Genomic DNA, 19,556 nt, shown 5'->3' on the forward strand with positions numbered 1-19,556 from the left:
TTTATGCTTGTAGCTAGTGTTACGTAGTTAGTTACCTAATTACCTGGCTTGCTGGTTTATGAAAATGTCAGCTGTTACAGCGCCCTGTGCCACTGAGAAAATGGAAACTCCTGTTCTGTTGACATGCAGTCACTGTATGGCCTGTATATTGTTCCAGCGAGTAAACAGACACTTTAAATTGGTTGTTCAGCCAGAGTGTGGTTCAAGCCACAGCACAATATCTGCTCATATTTATCACACTTAGATGTACAGGTGAAGTAAAAACACAGTTTTTCTTTGTGCGCCTGTATCTGTAAGAGCTCTTCCAGCAAGACAATTTGGCAGTTTTGAAGGAAAATAATAGGCACACACACACACACCACCAGCAGCATGACCATCACAACTAATGCAAAACCAAAAAAAGACAGTTTAACTCGATTGTTCATTTTATGTGTAATTGTTGAAAGTGTACAATTAAAATTCATATTTTCAAACAGCTGCTTTCGTGTGACTGATAAAAACAATTTGTGCAGCATACAGTGTGAAGAGAGTGCAAGTACAAACATCTCCTTTTCAGCACTACAGACGTTAGAAGGGTTATACGTTGTTCAGCAAATTATGCAACATATAAATCATCAGAGTACCGGTTTATGGAGAGATGTGAGTTAACGGTCAAGAAGAGGATCAAGTGGATGATGAGGATGAGGATAATGATGGCTGTGTTGATGATGAAGACTACGTATATGCCGGATTGCGGGGGTCATGATTCTGCTGATGCAGATGTTGATGAGGACGGTGATTATATCTCTTAAGCTTGCAGCTGAAGCAAAAATCCTTCCACAAATGCAAAATGTATGAAAATAAAATGCAGGGAAAATCACAACTAAAAGCAAATGTTTATAGCCGAGGTATATGGTTTGAAATTTATCATTACTGTGGCAGTATGATGCATTAATTTGGTACCAGTGCCAAAGTGATATATCGGTCATTACCTTCCTTAGAGGAATATAACATGTTTTTTTCACAAAACCCTTTTTATTTAACAAAATAGGTTCAGATCCCAAACCAGCAATATTAAAGGAAAAGTTCAACATTTTGGGGAAATATGCTGGAAACACAGGGAAACAGCTACCATGGCTCTGTCCAAGGGTGACAAAATTTACTAGCTCCTCTAAAGCTCACTAATTGACACATTGTGCTGAAGTGTAATAATGACAAAACGACATTTTACAGGGGATTATGTGCCAAACTATTTCTTTTTTCATTAGTTGCCTGGCAACCAGTGGAGACTCCAGGTCCTGACTAAGAAATAGTCAGTTTTCCCCTGTTTCCACAGTCTTTATGCTAACTTAAGTTAGCCAGGGACAGGCTGTAGCTTCATATTTCCGAGTGGTGTCAGTCTTCTCATCTAAATCTCAGCCAGAAAATAAAATGTCTGACTTTTCTTTTAAATGTTGTCATAACACAAGAGCTTTCTAAAAGTAAAATGAATAAAAAGAAAAATGATTCAAATGAAAAACAGATCAGGAGACAGGGGAAGTATCTGATCAACCACCCTTCAACACTCAGCAGTTTTGAGGTTCAATATCAAGTCTAAGAATTTTCAATATCTGAAAAATATTAGATCATGTTGTTCATGCGTGAAAAATAATTGATTGGAAAATGATGAGAAACACATCCCACCAAACAGTGTGTCACCTGTTTTCCAACCCTTTCTTGCCCTGATGATGTTAACTTTCCCCAACCACCTTGCTCCAAAATAAATGGAGGATAAAGAAAAAGTCAACCTGTTGATGTTTGCTTAGATCCATGAATTCTTCTTACTGATATTTGATATATATTTTTTTTTGCAGCAGCAGCAGCAGCAGCCAAACCTTCAACAAGGTATTTTGATGTTAAGCAAATAATATACGGAAGTTGCTTGTCTACAAATCAAGTCTATCAACATTTTCTATTCAATGGCCAGCTGCAAAAACTCATACTGTAATACCGACACCACTGAAGAGTAACACACAAAATGATGAATCCATCATCGCTGATGGAGCAGCAATTCAGACGCTCCCTCACTTTACCCACCAAAGAAGACAGACACATTCTCAGCAAAAAATAAATACTAAAAGTCATCTTTGAGTAATTAAAGTTTCAAGTTTCACCCCAGCCATTATAGATGAGTGCATGCCCTCCATAAAAGATTGAGTTCTTCCAATGAAGTTGCCTCCAAAAAAAGACTGAGGACTGAGGAAAAAGCAGAAGGAATAAAATGTAAGATTCATAAAGCCGGGAGAAGAAGAGAGAGTGTTGTTTGTAACATGACATACATTTGAAGTCGGGGACACTGTCATGCACTGTGGAAAATATGGATCTCACTACAAGCACTGAGAGCCTGGAACTACAATGCAAATGCCCACAGGAGGCACGAAACAACATCAGCATGTTCCAATTATGGCTTCTACCAAATAGTCATGCTTTCTTACATGTCGGGGAAAAGGGAGTAGTGTTTACTGAGTGAATCACAGCATACAACAGAAGCTACGAGACAAGAGGCAAGGTGACACTTGTGAAGAGAAAAGGCATCACCTTAGTGTTTCATGTGTGAGCAGCTGGAAGGAATCACAAGGGCTCATAATAGGATGGCTTCAAATTAAAAAACTGCCAGTGTTTACACTTGTTACACTTAAATAATTTTTTACATTTAACTAAATGGAGGCTGAGCTCCCCTTGAGCATGTGACCATCAAACACATGTATAAATATGCTCATGAGCTTTCTTGTTGACAGATAGGTGAGAAGATTGATACCCCTCTGATGTTTGGATGAAACATGAAGCTACAGCTGTTAGCTTAGCTTAGCTTAAAGACTGGAAGCAAGGGTAAACAGCGAGCTGTAACATAACATATCATGTGGAGGATGCTGTAACAATGCCACAAATAATTTATATCATGTCACATGTTTATTTCCATTTAGTATTATCACGTTCTTCTTCGACCTTGAAACACAAACTACGATATTTAGGATTCAAGCTGTGCTTCACACAAACTGCCAAATGATCATAAAAATAGTTTCAGACAGCTGTCTTTTAGTGTGAAATGTGGACTGCTTTACAGATCTCCTAACGTGTAAATGTGAGGGAAAAGAAAAGGAAAGAAATGGGTCAGAAAACAACATCCTTGTCAAATTACTGCTTGGCACAAAGCACAAATAACCTGGGCTGACTTTTGTAAACAAATATTGCAAATTACTTTAAGCTGACCTTTGAAAGGAAATAGTCCTGCTGTTCACCTTGAAATCATGGGTGTTTCATGTCGAACACAGTAATGTGTTAGCACAGTTGAATTTCATGAGACATGTGTGCTGCTTTTATCTGAAAAGCTGCAATAAAATGCATAATATTACATAAATTAAAATTGCTGTAATGAAAAAAAAAAATGAGGGTAACTTTAATTTTCAGCCCCACTAGCAGCATGACTCATTGTCAGTCTACTGGTTGATAGGTCAGTCCTCCACTTTCATCCAGACTGAAATATCTGAACAATTATGGGATGGGTTTGCCATCAAATTTCAGACATTCATCATCCCTAAAGGATGAATCCTAGTGTCTTTGGTGATCCTTTGACCTTTCCTGTAGGTCCACCATGAGGTTGACATTTTGTGGTTTGGATGAATTGCCAGGAAATTTGTTCCAGAAGGAATTTTAATCACTTTGGTGATCTTTTAACATTTAATATATCACTGTCATCAGGTAAAAATGTTTATTTGTCCCATACTTTGGTTTTTATCAAATACCCGCAATACAACACTGACATAACATCAGCCTGAGCTGTGCTTTGTGTTTAGTTACTGTAACAAATGGTAGCATGCTAACACACTAAACTGAGCCAATGAACATGAGGAACATTATGCCTTCTAAATACCAGCATGTTCAGATTGTCATTGTGAGCATGTTCACATGCTGACATTCACAATTAGCTCAAAATGCCACTGTGTCTAAGTACAGCCTCAGAGAGCCACAAGCATGGCTGGAGAGTCTTGTTATGACATTACTAGTTAACCTAAACTCCATGTTAAAGGAACAGTTAAACTGAACAACATGTAAACAATGTTGATGTCAATCTTATTGACCAGTTGCTTGCGTCACAGTGCTCAATTACCCCGCAGCCTCATGACTTTCACCTCTTTACTTTCAGTACAAACATGTTAGATTTTTAGAGTCACACAAGGAAGATAGTGCCACAGAGCATCTTGCAATCTGTCCTCCAAATTCTGGTAAAATGACATATTTTTTGGGCTCCGTTTGGAGCAATCTTTGGAATGAGACAGCCTGGTGGATCAATTATGACGTACTCATCCTTGAAATGCGGACTCCAATAGAGAAAATGTGAGATGGGACACAGCTTGTAATACTGTAACAGACAGATCAGTCAAATTAATTCGATTGGTATTGTGTGGATGAGATTAGATACTAGATTTAATTAACACAAAGCAAATCACAGCTTCTTGCACACATGCAAAGAACACATTATAACACATTAGACACAAGAACATATTATAAAACTAACACTAATGTCTGAAGAGATTTGCCTGATGTGATGCCTGTGAACAGTGCAGTTCATAGCAGTGGATTTTATATATGCCTTGCATATATCTGCCTTGTAGTGACACTTATTGATAGCTTAAAACATTCTATTATAAATAGAGAGATTTTAGCCATATCACTTAGACCAATTTTCATATCATAACTTAAGCTGTAATTTAGATACTTTAACATCCCTCATAGTTTTAAGGGATATAAGAGGTTGAATGTCTTCAGTTCCAGTCTTAAGTTCAAGAAAACTCTTCTTCCAGACTGGTACACATTCACAGAGGAGTCGCTGGCACGGCGAACACAGACAGAATTTATTCCAGCCCAAAACCCAGCAACAACAGCTCACTGAGGCTGCTTTTATGGGCGCCTAGTAAACAGTGTGAGAAGCTTCAGCTGGGCCAGACTGAGGTAGCAGCTTGTTAGAGTGATCCCACACAGCTGAGCAGCCTTCTGTGGCTTCGTCCTGGGTGCTGCAGGGTGGAGGGCGGGTGCTGTCCTTGTAGCTGTGCTGTAGGTCCCCAGGCATTATGAGCGCCTGAGTGACAACCCCCTGCTGCCTTTTGCTCACTTATATTTGCATGCATATCCTATTTATACACTGCACTTTCAATGCAGAAGAATGCATGCTCAACTTTATTTTTTCAACCTACCAGAACCTCTTTGAACTTCTATACATTAAACACATTTGTTGTTGTCGTTGCTCACAAAAGCACATGGAAAATTGACATGGAAATCGAATGTACACTTTATGTTATTGTGTGTCCTTATAAACTTGTATTATTGTACACACATTTGTGCACACTGTTTAAAATCTCTGTACTGCAGGTAATATTTTGACACTAACAGCTATAAACATCAGTTTATAGATTGACCATTTGAAATTTTGAAAAAAATACCAATCACTGTTTCCTAAAATCCATCCAATTTGCTTGTTTTTGCTTAATTGCATAATTTATTTATTGTTATTTATTGACTTATTGTTGCAGCTCCTTCAAAATATTTTTTAGCTCATCCCCGGCTGCTGTATTCCTTCTTATTCCTTTCACTAATAAACAAACTATCATAGACTCAAATGCAAACTACACAACTTGGTGTGATGACTGAATATGGTGTTGTGGGCGGAACAATAAGGGAAGGCGTATTGGGCACATCCCTAGAGGCACACAAACTGTGATCTATCTATCTGCCTGCCTGCCTGCCTCCCTGCCTGTCTGTCTGTCTGTCTGTCTCTGTCTGTCTGTCTGTCTGTCTGTACTGTGGTTATCTGCTCTGGGTATGAACTGTCAGCTTTGAAGAGATTTGATATAGTAGTTCGGTTGCATTTTTATTACTCAAATTGTATATTCATAAGATAAACACGTACAATCAAACATGATGAAAGAGAACACTCTGTCACTTTGAAAGGTGGTTGGAAAGATTATTAGCTTTCTCACAGAGTCTGAACTATGCAAAACTGACAGTTTTTCTTTTGGAAACCAAAATGCTGACACGCGGTAGACTTAAGATTTGGTGGAGCATTGAAAATCTCCTGGTCACTCTCGTTGTCTGCTGTGCATCAGTACCTCCTGGTGTGCTGACCCAGACTGTCTCTTGTTGTCTCTCTGGCAGAGAACTACTTGAAAAAACCCATGTGATTACAGAGTTACTCAACTACATTAATGAAAACGCACATAAGGTCTGTTTTTTTAAATATTCATGACTAACGACATGTCTTTGTACTCGATGTCTGTCCATTAAGGATAATGGGCAACCAACTAGTTTTCCCCTGTTGGGAGAACAAGTTTTATATACTGTCTCCTGGAGAGCCCAGATTAAATATGAAGAAGTAAATATATTCTGAACTGTAGATTTGGAGGCAGGATAACATTTTGCAACCAGCAGTAACAGCCAACCTGTCTACTCTCAGTTATCAGCGATCGCTGAATTATACGTCCCTACACTTTGTCCTCTGAAAAAAAAAAAAACATGTATGTTTGTGCATCTCAGAGTTATTTGAAGAAATCAATTCAACACTCTGTAATTACTAAAACATGCAACTAGACAGATGCATAAATTATTCATCGTGAGACAGAAAACAATGCATAACATTTTTTTTGTCTTTCATCATCAGTAGTGCAAGCCTATGCTAAAAAAAAAAGATAGAGCAGCAAAAAATTGTAATTAATAAAAATTTGATTTGTTCCAAAGCAGCAACCATTGTGTATGACATCTTTAATCTCTAATCCAAAGTTTCCATCAAAGAAAATGATCCATTGTATATAGGTCAAGCCTGTCTTTGTTCCATATCAGACCAAATTAGATTTAATTTTTAAATTGGTTAATTAAAAGCACGCATCATTATTGCAGTCATTGTTTCCATCTGTGATTAGCAGTAATGATTCTTACAGCTCTTTTCTTGTTTGACATGAAATGCTTTACAGTGATTCAACAGACTGTTCCATTTGTCTGTGATGTCTCATTCAGAAGATACTTCTGTATCTTAATTTGAATCATTCAAAGGACTGTGAACTTGAGAGGCATAGAACAGACAGAGTAATACGGCAGAAAGTGTTTCTCCAATCACAGGTTAATTTAATATCATTTGATATTTGCCCTTACAGTTTAGTGTGTGCCACAAAATTAAACATTCAACCAAGGATACAGAGACATGATAGAGACTTTTGCAAGTTCACTGATTGGTCATGTATGTCATGTTCATATTTGTTCAACTAAACTAAAAAGAAAAGCCAACTGCATAGTCTCCTGCACTAAGAATTTTTTTTTTCCATTCAATCAAATAACTGTTTACTGTGCATGGTGTTTATGTGTTGGCAAACCCAGTAGAAATAACAACCAGCTACTGCAGCTCCGTGCAGCTTTTATCTGTGTGTATCTCATTGTTTTTAATGATTGAGACTCACTGTTTTCGTCAACACATCTGTAGTCAAGACCAGACAAACATTTTATTCAGGCCTAAAGTTTGAAAGCCTAGTTTATCAATAGAAAAGTCAACTAATTTAGCTCAGAGTTAGAATGACAATACGTAAATTGCGCACTGAAACTTTACTCGGTTATTTTATTTGTTTTATCCAATTTGGGAAAACAAAAGGAAGTTCATAAAGGAAACTTCAGGGGGGAAGATTAGATCGTTCCCAACAGAGCCAAGCCTGTTCTGCCTCAATAAAAAGCTCATTACAAAATCTCAGCAGACTTGAGGTAACAGCTGACGTCGTTCTATAAGAAACAGCAACTTGAGAGATACTCAACAGTTGTGTCAAAAAACAGAGGCTATTTCTGTAACAGAAAATTGCTTTGGCACAGTCAAAGGGAATCTTATGCACAGACAAATGCTGTGCCAAAATTCTGGAGATTAAATATTTGTACCTCAAGTAATATCCCTAGACTTGCCCTATTTTGCTTCTAGTATCACTCAGACCATAAGGCCTAAGGTTGAGGGTAGGGAAAAGATTACAGAGGTGTGGTGAGAAGTCGTTACTTGCAGCACAAAGTTTACTCAATGCACAGACCCATGTCTGTAGTAGATTGGGTGTGCATACTGAGAGTGGTTTTTCTTACATTCTCTCCTATAGGTCTGTCGGAATTGCTTTCATAGTCTTGCAGGCTCCATTTAGAGAATGACAGGGTCTTCAACCTCCGCCGGTCCTCTAATGGGAAAACTGATGAGTGAAAAGAGTAGAGTTAAACAGCTGGGGAACGATAACCGTGTGGTACATTGCGGACCATTCTTCTGCGTTGTAACCCCAGAACCTGCTGAGGTAAAATGTAGATAAGAAGGAGAACGCTTACATTTCATTAAAGGAGTAAACAGAAGCGGATGCATGCAACAGAGGCATACAGACTCAGACGGCATACTCTAACATGCCTTTTCAACAAGCAATCAGTGACCTCCTATATGGTTATATTAAACATAGCCAGGCATTTTAAACAGTGATAACATATAATACATACATTAGCTGCCACAGTGGCACATGGAGACATTGTTACTGTAATCCTATTAAACCTGGCTTGACAAAAAAAAAAAAAAGTGATTGTCTCACCCAAAGCATAGCAAAGTGCATGCAATTGCAATTGTCTGATTTGTTAAGCATACTAGCAAGTGTGTCTGTACATTCCTTTTCATTTTATTTCCTCCTCCTGTTGCACTCTTTCACCTGTTTATCCAACTGATTCTTCAAAGGAAAGCTTTGAGATCACCACTGTGTTCACTGAAACGTTATTGAGTATCACACAACGATCCCCGTTGTTCGGTGTCAGCCACGGATTCAAGCAAAAACTGTTCATTCCCATTCCCCGCAGCGTGGAGTCCGTGTGATATCTGCACGTGCACAATCAGTAACTGTTGAACCTCCAGCCCCTCTGCCTGCCCCTCTGTCCCTCCCCCAGTGTAGCAGGTTGACTTTTAGTAGCAGCAGCTCTTTGCAGGATCTCTTGAAAAGAATATATTGATAGTATTTTGTGGAGATCTCTCAACTCCCAATTTTTCAGAGGCATGTTCTTAAAGTTCCATATACTTGACTGTAAGGGCTCTGCTTCCCCTTTGGCACAGAGGAGCAGTATCCGAGGTGTCCCTCTCCACTACAGTATCTCTTCAGTAATCTTCTTAATCAGTGGTGAATATTAATTTGTGGGGTTTACTGTAATATTTACAGCTTTACTAAGTAGAGCGATGTGTTTGGCCGAGTGACGTGTGATGTCAGTACAACCTGACACATCGTTTATGGATTATGTCTGATCAGCTTCTGCAAATACATGAATAAATGAAAAATGCACTATGGTGCAGCAGCGTCACAGTGACCATAGCACAACAGTATGTGTATTGTATTGTATCAGTTGTATATGGTGACATTATTTTGAGGTTCAAATTGCTGTAATAGGTAAACTACTGTATTTGTGCCATTTTTATGGTGTTACCATGGTTCTTTGTTATATGTTGTACATTACAGTAACCTCACAAAATAATATGTGTATTGCAATAGTATAAGAAGAACTAAAACAGCTCATGACATTGCGTAAAAATATGCGACCGGTGAAAAATAAGCCATGGTATTCTGTAGAGTGAGGCCAAAACAGACCTGATAAAATTCATAATTTTAGGTATCACTCTTTTTCTATAGTGGAGGATGCACAAAAGTGTGTATAAGGGTGGGCTATTGGAGTTGGCAACGGCCCTCACTGGAATACGATTAATTGTCCACCTCTGATGTCCTCCCACCAGATTCCGGCCATGATGGGAAATTGGCCTGTTGTTTTTAATGAAGACAGAGCATGTTATCCAGTGAGAAAATCCATTAAATGTAAAGGAGGCAATGTTACTCTTTACATTAACAAGCTTAAGTGTGAACACCTTACTTACAAGTTGATATGTTATTTTTGTGTGATCAATAGTGGACAGGGGAGCAGACAGTCCACACTATATCATCGCTATGAATTAAATAGGCTAATCAATCCTGTTAAAGCCAGAAAACATCAAAAATGCCTCAGACAGTGCAACTTCCAATACCATTTTTAAAAATTTTAACTGAAATAGATATTATTTTTAAAAAAGAATGTTAGTAGTAGTTACTAATACGCATTTCTGTACAAAAATCCCATAAGACTTAAAATGTGCCGAATCAGCTTAGAGGTTTTTTTTTTTTTACAAGTGCAGAGAAATGACACTGCCAGACTAGCATCACAAAGCCCCACTGAGATATAGGCCTTTGTGCATTTGATCTGCCCTGTGTGTGTTAGCTTAACAGTCCCTGAGATATTTTGAGTGTCTATGAAATTGATGTGAACAAAGGGAGCGGGTGATCTCTATAGGTCAACACAGGGGATGTTAAAGATACAGATGCAGAAAGATACTCAAGATATAAACAACAAACAGTTATTGTCAGCATGGCCCATGGTCATATACAATTCTTTTTTTAACGATTAAGCCCTATTTATGTAAGCTTTAAATAGATCCTTCCTTTAACTACATGAATGTTGCAGATAGCGGGTTGTCAGTGCCAAATTAGCCCAAATTTAGCATGTTTATATAGAATATTTCATTTCAGTTTTAAATGGGCCCTGTTTTCTGCTACTTCCAGATCATGGGGCATTTCTATGTCTTTTAGTAATGTCTTGGAGCACAAGTTGCTCTCAGTGAGTGTAAATGGGATTTGCTGGAAAACAGTTATCATGGGGCAAGGCCGTGAAGCTGAAAGCACCACATGCCTCCTTATTTTTTTACACGCAAAAATACTAATGTGTTGTTTTTCTAAATCAAAACCGGCTGTAGTCGACCACGCATATACAGCAACAACAGGCTCTAAGAAGAATTTCACACACAATGCCTGGGCTTGGTAAATTGCAATTCATCCTGTGAGGAGGGCGTCAGTTTTTATGACCTTCCATGATACAGCTATTCCCATGATAAACCCGTCTATCAGGAGGGTTTTTTTCCCCCAGCCTGAAGCTTTCTCAGACTTCGGGGAGAAACTGTGATGAGAACTGTGAATTTGCTGTGATGCATTCTTTCTTGTGACGTCTACCTTTAGCGAATAAACCCAACTGTGGCAGTCCCTCACCAGCAAGAGCCCAAATAGAGGCTGTAATTCCCTGCAGACTCAAACACATATTATATCTCTCTCTGTGGCAGAGATGAAATTGGGCCACACTTGCATGAAATGCCTCTGCTTCTAGTTGTAAAATGCTTATAAATGAGAAAGAACTCAGTTTAACATAAATATCATGCCTTGCTTTCAGACAAATTAGCTCTTTTTGCAGTTTATGATAAAACCTTAGAGCTTCAGCTTGATAAATTATTTACAGTTGTCAGTATTTATTGAGACTCATTGATTGAATCGGAATGGATCAACACCAGGAGACAGGGTGACATTGGTACATATTTTGAATATTAAGAGCAGAAAGCTCCACATTTGCTGTAAAACCTTTCTAAATCAAACATATTTTGAGTTTGATCAGGTGTATGATGCTTGGCATGCAGTATGTACAGTAGGCATCTTTTAAATCGACAGTATTGTTCCACTCTGTTCTGCAAATTGGTTGTAATGTATTGTAGTAGCTTATTTCGGTTTTGATCACTTAATTGGATCACTCAAAGGTACTGTTCTTTTATGTCTTTTGGACAGCAGTGAGTTCTTTGGCACAGAGGCATAAGCTACACCAGGCTGTGACAACACACACAATACTTGTCTGTAGGATGAATTCATTATTAGCTTTGTGCTCTGCAGGGAAATTGGTGTTAATAATGAAAAGATAAATAAACTCTTCTCTCCTTTAAATACAAATTTCATCTCTTAGGATATGTGTGGTTTCCCCCTACGTAATTCCACAGGATGATTGGATATCAGTTGTACTTTCCAGTGTGAGTGGAAGTAATGACTCAGGGCAGGTTCCCAGTTCTGCCAAAGAGTGGTGCCCAACTTTGTTCGTGTCCTTAGGCCTGGGAGGCGTACCCTCTTTTGTCATCACAAAGTGTTCAATTTTTTTGTTTGTTTCTTGGTTTCCAAGACAGACCTCTTCCTTTGCATCACTCCCAGCTTCTGGCCTGCATGTGTTGTTTCGCTGTAACGTCTTAGCTTGAGCCCAGGGAGCACAGAAGGCTTAAGGGGCTCAACATCACTGAAGTTAGTGAGGCCATGCATTGCACCAAAACATCTGTGGGGGTTTTATGAAACAGACTTTTCCCACCAGCTTCTTGGAAATCAGCACAGGTCTCAGCAAGCTAGTGAGATCCTCTGTTTCCCTTTCTGCCTGAATGTTGAGACATGAGGATTGAATTGGCCAAAGCGTCATGTTGAGGGAGTGTTGCTGGAATCCCTGCTGGTTATCTTTATGACTACCAGCAGTCAAGAACGAGTTGTGGAAAATGACCTATAAAGATATGAACCATTGCTGAATGCTCAAAACTGAATTCTTCATAACGATTAAGCCTCTCTATCACTCTTGTCTCCATGTTTACCTCTTTGAATGATTTCTTAGAATTTGTAGTTAATTTGCCATGTTATTCATAATGACTGTGATCATTTACCATGGGATTGTTAGTAATCTTTCCAGCTAATCATTACATGTTCTTCTTTTATGTCTTAGGATGTTTAGAGGCTGAGGAGAATGGCGGCTGTACCTAGGCTGCATGCCTAGCTAACCCATGGAGAACTGACAGGAACAGTGCTGGATGGAGGCCAAGACATTGGATGGCGAAGACGAGGAAGCACACAGCATTGTGGATCACTTGTGTTGTTTGTTCTCTTTCGCAGCTGATCCAAAGTAGATGCAATGCACCTCATTTGTTCACTCTATCACGTGTTGCTCATGGAGAGATGGCAAAAAGAATCAGGATAGTCACTCAAGGCTAAAGAAACTCTTTCACCGCATGTGGGACTTGCAGTCATATTTCTGTAAATTTTAGGGTGATAACAAAAGAAGTGTAGACTCTAGATAACATTTCCTCCTCACAGCTGTGTTGGAGACATATGAATTAGAGACCACAAGGGAGCCAGTGGCTGTAGATAGTAATCATCATGAGCAGGTGTAAAGGCAAGGCTTCCTGGTTACTGTTGTTAGCTGGGTTGGTGCTAACAGGAATAGCTTTGGAATATGAGGGGGTTCCCGGTCAATGGACTCGCTATGGCCAGTGGGACGCCAAGACAACAGGTGAGCTCAGCTTTATTCTGAAAACCAACACCAGCAAAGCACTGGTGCTCTATCTGGATGATGGAGGCAACTGCGACTTCCTGGAGCTTCTAATCGCAGGTGGGAGGCTCCAGATGCACTTCACCATCCATTGTGCTGAACCGGCCTCCCTGCACACAGAGACACGTGTCGACGACCAGCGCTGGCACAGAATCCTTCTTTCTCGTAATTACAAAGAGACCAAGCTGGTGGTGGACAACGAGGAGAAAGTGGCTGAGGTGAAGTCCAAAAGAAAAGAGATGGTAGTGGCCAGTGACCTCTACGTAGGGGGGATCTCACCCGATGTGCGTCTCTCTGCCCTGACGTCCAGCACTGTTAAATATGAGCCGCCATTCCAGGGCCTTATAGCCAATTTGAAACTGGGGGAGGCACTACCAGTACTGCTGGATGGTCAAGCTGTCCATAGTGATTTGGAGTACATATGTGCCGCATACTCTCCCTGCAACAACAACGGCGTGTGCTCTGTCAGCCAAGGAGAGGTCCTCTGTGACTGTATCAATACCAGCTACAGGGGAAGGTACTGCCATGAAGGTGAGAAAAATATCATCTCTCTATTTGTAACGAAATGTATTTTTATCATTTGAATGCCAGGTTTTTTGGTATGAGTTGGGGACTGACATTATACAGTAATATTCATCTAAAGTTTGCTAACATTAGGCTCTATAAGTAAATGGTCATATCGGGATACTAATTGCTTCATCATCTTACCTGGGCCACAAGTTGCAAAGGGTCAAATGTAACAGAAGCACTTAATCATTACTGGACCATAAGAAAGTAAATATTTAACAAACACTTAAATATCACCAGTATGCACAATTAATAATGTTAGAGACATAAAATTGTGATTGTTTGGCTTATAAATGGTTAAAATATCTTGTCATTATCCTATTCTATGGTCTGTATCCTCATTGAACTTCAGAAAATAATTAATAATACCCACTTAAAAGCAATCCAGGCAAAAGTACACTACAGCAGTACTTAAAGGCTACTTGGGTCTGTGTGTCTAGCTCTTTTAGTAATTATCTTCACAAGTCATAGAGGATAACAGCTTCCTAATGTGTCAGCTGTTTGCATGTTTTCAACACAGAGACATTTAACAGGCTACCAAATGGATGTCATTTTCTTATTTTGGAAAGTCGACCAAACAGAAAGGATTGAACTTGGCATTTTAAAGTGAGCTCAAGTCTTATGCAGTAAATGTTAGTCCTTTGTCAGTTAGTCACACTAATATATCTCTGTGGGCTTTTCAAAATTTTTAGACATTGTGGACAAAGCCAGCTGACGTGATTTGTGAACATGAATGTTCACATGATTATGTACTTCTTCTTCTTCTTATGCAGAGGACGTCAGCTAAGTAGGCGGTTCTTCAGTGTGGCCTAGAACACAAGACATCCAAGATATACTCAATTCATCATGTCTTGGGTGCATTCACACCTCTACTTAGAGCTGTCCACTTGTGGATCAGATCACCCAAGATGCATGTTAATGCCAGGTCTGAACAGGGCCAGCAATACATGTTTGGCTTTGAAGCTCTGCAACCTTCTCCCTCAAGGTCAGGGGTCATGGGTGGGGACCTTCCTGGCTAAACAAAGACAAAGCCGCTGAATGCTGGCAGGCAGATGGACCATTTATGGGATTCAATACCACTAATTTTGTCAGTAATATTAATTGTACGACTATAAGAAACAGAACAGATGAGCAGACTCTTGCAGCTGTGGCAGATAACGTGTCAGTCAGCATGCATGTTGTGGCATTGAAAGAAGAAGAAAGATGAAAGAAAACATGAAATATCCAGCATGTGTGTTAGTTCTGATGTAGTCTGTGGGTTTGTGGTGGATTGATACTAAGATATCCTGCTGTCAACATTAAATATGTCTGGTTTTCTTTATTCTCCCGCAGCTGTACAGAAAGAAGTAGAAGGTAAGACAATGCATCATATAATGAGCGTAATGATGAGCATAATTTGTTTTCCGTGATGCTCTTGTTTGCAAAGGCTATTACCACAGCCTCAGTGTGTGAGAGTGTGTCTGGTTATTATCAGGTTGTTATTATCAGTTTGGACTGCAGTTCTGACATCCAACAAATTAAGCTAAAAGGAGATATACTATCAGTGGTCACGAGGTCACTAAGGAAAAAGCGCTTAATGTGCTGAATGCCCATTGTATATATAATCAGTGTGCTCAAGGTGACTGGAGAGGTCTGCAGAGTATGTGGGTGTCTCAGAATATGGGGAACAGAGAAAATGACTGCAGTGAGGTACTTTAATATTTATGATTTCTGTATGTTTTTTTTTTAATCTCTTCAGTGCATATTTTCCTCATGTAAACTACTGTTTACTGTTAAGATTTATGAAGTGTTATATATATGCCATTATGCTCCAAGGTCAGTATGTGGAGTACGTAAACTGAAACATAATGGCACAGATCCTGTTGACGTTCATACAATTGTAATAGTATTTGCATAACGATGTTCTTTCATAGGTGCATATAAAATTATTTTCTTAAGAGGAACAAATCTCCTTTGGCAGGTAAAGAGACATTTCTCTCGTTACTGGCAACATTTTAACTGACCATAATTAAACAGGATTGTTTTCTAATGAGGTGCACATACTGAACGTGAAATGAAGATTGAAAGCGAGGAGGGAGATTTGTTTAGTTGGCATCAGAGCGAGACATCCATCTCCCCCGTAAGGACTCCTGGTTCTGGTGAAAGGGCAGCCAACAGGCTCAGGAGACCAGTACAAGGTGCATTGGACCACTGCACATTATAAATCACTGTTACTGACTGAAAATGCACAGACCTATGCACACCTGCTCTCTGAAATCCTGCTTCTGACACTTATTTGGTATGTAACAGCAAAATAGACTGAAGATCACAAACTGCTACTGTCTCCATATACAGTCTTTTATTGTTGTGCAGAGCGTAGAATGGAATTAATAACAGCGTACACATACATATTGGTGTCCATAATATTGGATGTAATGGATTGTTAGAGATGATACATGTTTTGGTCCAGATTCTCCCTGCTGCATTTAAAACAGCACATACCTAAGACTTAGTGACTGTGGTATGTGGTTGTATGCTTCAGTAAAACAGCTAATAGGTCTCATCTATGCACTATTTCCAAAAACAAGCATTAATCATCCTTAATTATAAGCAAAGATGGTATGGCTCTGCTCACAGCAAAAAGGCAGGCATTATTAAATGACATGCTGCAAAGAGAGCACATCAAAATGTTTATTGGATTAAAGCTTGACATGGATACAATTCCCAATGCAGAATGCATGAAAACAACAATGACAACAGCAAAATCACACTCACCACATGCCTTTTTTTCTATCCTTCAAACTACTCTATGTGCTGTTCTTCACCCAGCAAGCCTTTATTGTCCTTGCGTTGACGAAAATAGACGAATGTATGCATTAGCTAAATCGCCTCCTCCCTTCAGAGATGGTGAAGATGGTAACCCATATGCTATATTTGGTCTTGGCTGTGGGTTTTAAGTGGTACAGGAATTATCTGTCTTTGTCTGAGGAACTGCTTTAATGCAGTGAAAACCTTTGGCACAGCAGGTGAGTTTTCGGAGTTGTTCATCTACAGTAACCAGCACGTGGGCTCCCGTCGATCTGTACGGACAAAGACCATGGCAGGGCGTGCTCTAATGCCACAAGAGTGTAGCATCCTCTGATGTTTTGTGAGCCAGAAAAAAAAAACAGGGCTGTGAACGAGAGATAAGGACAGTCACCTCACATGGCAGATACAGAACAGAGAAATCTCTCAAACGTCAAGGAAAACCTTACACAACTCAGACATGCCAAGTGCCAACACATTTTCACTGTTTCTTGTATAAGCACACAGTAATGACACACAAAGAACTACAGGAATGACTAAGCAAGCATTAAAATCTACTAAAGAAAGAAAGCTGGTCCTGGTGGGCTTCCATCTTTCAGCAGTAGTGACCTTGGTCTAATCCCTCATTACAACTGGCTCGATAATACTGTACTTTTCTTGGAAAAACAAATACAGCAAATCTTAATCCTCGTGCAATGGCTCTTTCTTCTTAGATGCTCGCTAATTAATGTCACAGTAATGACTGAGAGGTCCTTCAACATCTGCATTTGTTTTTTTCCCTATACTCATTAATTAAACTTACGAAGATAGCAGTGCTTTTCTTGGTAGAAATATTTCCAAAAGTTTAAACTGTTATAAGAAATTACAAAAAAAATGAAATCAAGATTTGCTTTGCTTTTTAGCAGGCACATCAACCTCATTTTATTTATGGAAAATGTCATAACCTTTTTTTTTACCTTTTATAAACCAAGCTCTTTCAGTCATTTATAGATAATTGTAAAAGGTTAAAGACTTAAACTTTCACATTAGGAAAGTGTTAATACACAGTTTTTGAAGTTTTGTTTCGTATCTTGATACATAATATGTTTTTTTTTTCTGAAGTGATGCTTATTCACAATCAAAACGTGTTTCACCTATAGCAATATAGTAATAGTAGTAGTAGTAATATATTTTACGCCAGCATGGCAGCACTCTTTAGAATGTAATTCTTGCACTCTTTGCATCTGTCATGCTTCCCCCTTGCTAACTTTACACTGAATCATTTTGGACAGAAAACTCTCAAAGGGTTCAAACCTCCATCATTCAGTTTTCAAACCAGCTCTAACATCATTAACTGGGATGTGGTCAGACAGTGGTGAAACCTGCCTGATGGTTTGAAAACACATAGTGTCAGCAGCAGTTTTTGCGCTTGTACGATTTATTATGGATTTACTCAAGGTCAGCAGGTCCTTCAGAAAGGCATTACTAATAAATGATTGCTGTTCACAGTCCCTTATAGAGGGCCATGATGAAATGAGCAATAACATCACATCCACAAGGTAAATCAGCCAGTTTTTATTTCTGACTGACTAGAACAGTGGGTTTTTGTTTTTATCTACTACAAAAAGTAGAGAAATATTGTTATATAACAAGGCCAAGTCAAAAGGAATCCTAAAAGCAAACTGCTAAAATTTTAATTAAATAATCTTCAATCACTTGGTTATAAATTTTAGTTTGCGCTGAAGCTCGTCTTATACTGTTATACTTGCCTCTTATTTAAAAATGTAAAACTAGTATATTACTGGTAGGAAAGGTGGTTTATCTACAGGTATCTCTGCATTTCTACACAGTGAGCTTTGGATGTAAGGCTTAACCAAGTAGGTGGATCATATTCAGTGTGTGGCAGCTCCAGTACAAGGGCAGCAATGACACCACTCCTCATTCAGCTTTCTTCAACTCAACTGAACAATAACTACACAGTCAAAATCAAAAAATACTTTATTGGCCGAGGCCCTTGTTAACTGCTGCTTGTCCTGGTCTGTTTTGGTCACCAGCATCAGTCTTCATTAGTCAGAAATGCATTAGTTTTCCTCATCCCAGTGCTCAACAAAACTCAGAAGTGTGTGGAGTCACCCTAGCTGTGAATTCTTCGGGTCAAAGCTCCTTTCTCCAGCTAAAGCGAGAAAAAGCAACTGTTTCTGTCTTTGTGACTGGTTGTGGTTATTAGTTGGATAATGGGCAACCTATCCATGCACCTTACCACCTGTGCAAAAAACAAACAGATGGAAAGAGATCTTACCTGATATCCATGCACTTTTTTGTTTACAGCATAAGGATGAGTATATGAGGATACAGACACCAGAAGAGGATGATGCTTTAGCACAAGCATAATAAGATCGTAGTACATCTAGGGAGAATGAGAGCATCTGAGGGGTGATGAAGAGAAGAAGAGGTGGTATAATTTATGCCTTGTGCATACATAAGTTGGCTTGTCATGTGCAATGCACAGCCACAGTGGGGGTGCACACAGCAGCTCTTTGTTTGCTGTGTAGACAGGGCTGTGGGTGAATCCTGTCTAAGCAGAGGCTCAGTCACTGGCTTTGCAATGGCACACTATAACAAAAGCCTACGTGTTGGCAGGCAAGGACCATCTCAGGGGTATTCATGTCCATTCCACACCAAGAGCTGCAGCCTGAACAGGAACGTGTGGAGGAGATTTGTGCAGCAGCGACTCGCCCCTTCGTAAGGTTTTACCTAATGACTGAACTGGGACTTGAACTGTGGCAGCGTGACTTGCTGTATGAGATTCTTAGAGTGGTGATGCACTGATGAGAGCTGTTTGTGTTGGCTGGCACAGTGGGGCTCATGTGCTCAGCACAGGTGTTGCATTGTGTCACCCCCGTCCCCTTCTTGGCAAGCGGAGCTGGTGAGGTATGCCATATAATTTCTGGCTGACCTATTGAGATATTTGTCTGTGTTTCTCTGGG

At 39.4% G+C, this 19,556-nt stretch overlaps 1 protein-coding gene across 1 annotated transcript in view; it reads left to right on the forward strand.

Moving 5' to 3' along the window:
- Positions 1-12,888: 12,888 nt before the first annotated feature.
- The window catches only part of nrxn2a (neurexin 2a), a 96,738-nt gene continuing 90,070 nt past the window's right edge, over positions 12,889-19,556 (forward strand). Inside the window, exons 1-2 of the mRNA XM_041051746.1 lie at positions 12,889-13,770; positions 15,139-15,159. Coding sequence (XP_040907680.1) covers positions 13,068-13,770; positions 15,139-15,159 — 724 coding nt within the window. The 5' untranslated portion in view covers positions 12,889-13,067. The remainder of the gene's footprint in view (positions 13,771-15,138; positions 15,160-19,556) is intronic.

This window comes from Toxotes jaculatrix, chromosome 12 (assembly GCF_017976425.1).
Source record: "Toxotes jaculatrix isolate fToxJac2 chromosome 12, fToxJac2.pri, whole genome shotgun sequence".
In the NCBI taxonomy this organism is placed as follows: Eukaryota; Metazoa; Chordata; class Actinopteri; family Toxotidae; genus Toxotes; species Toxotes jaculatrix.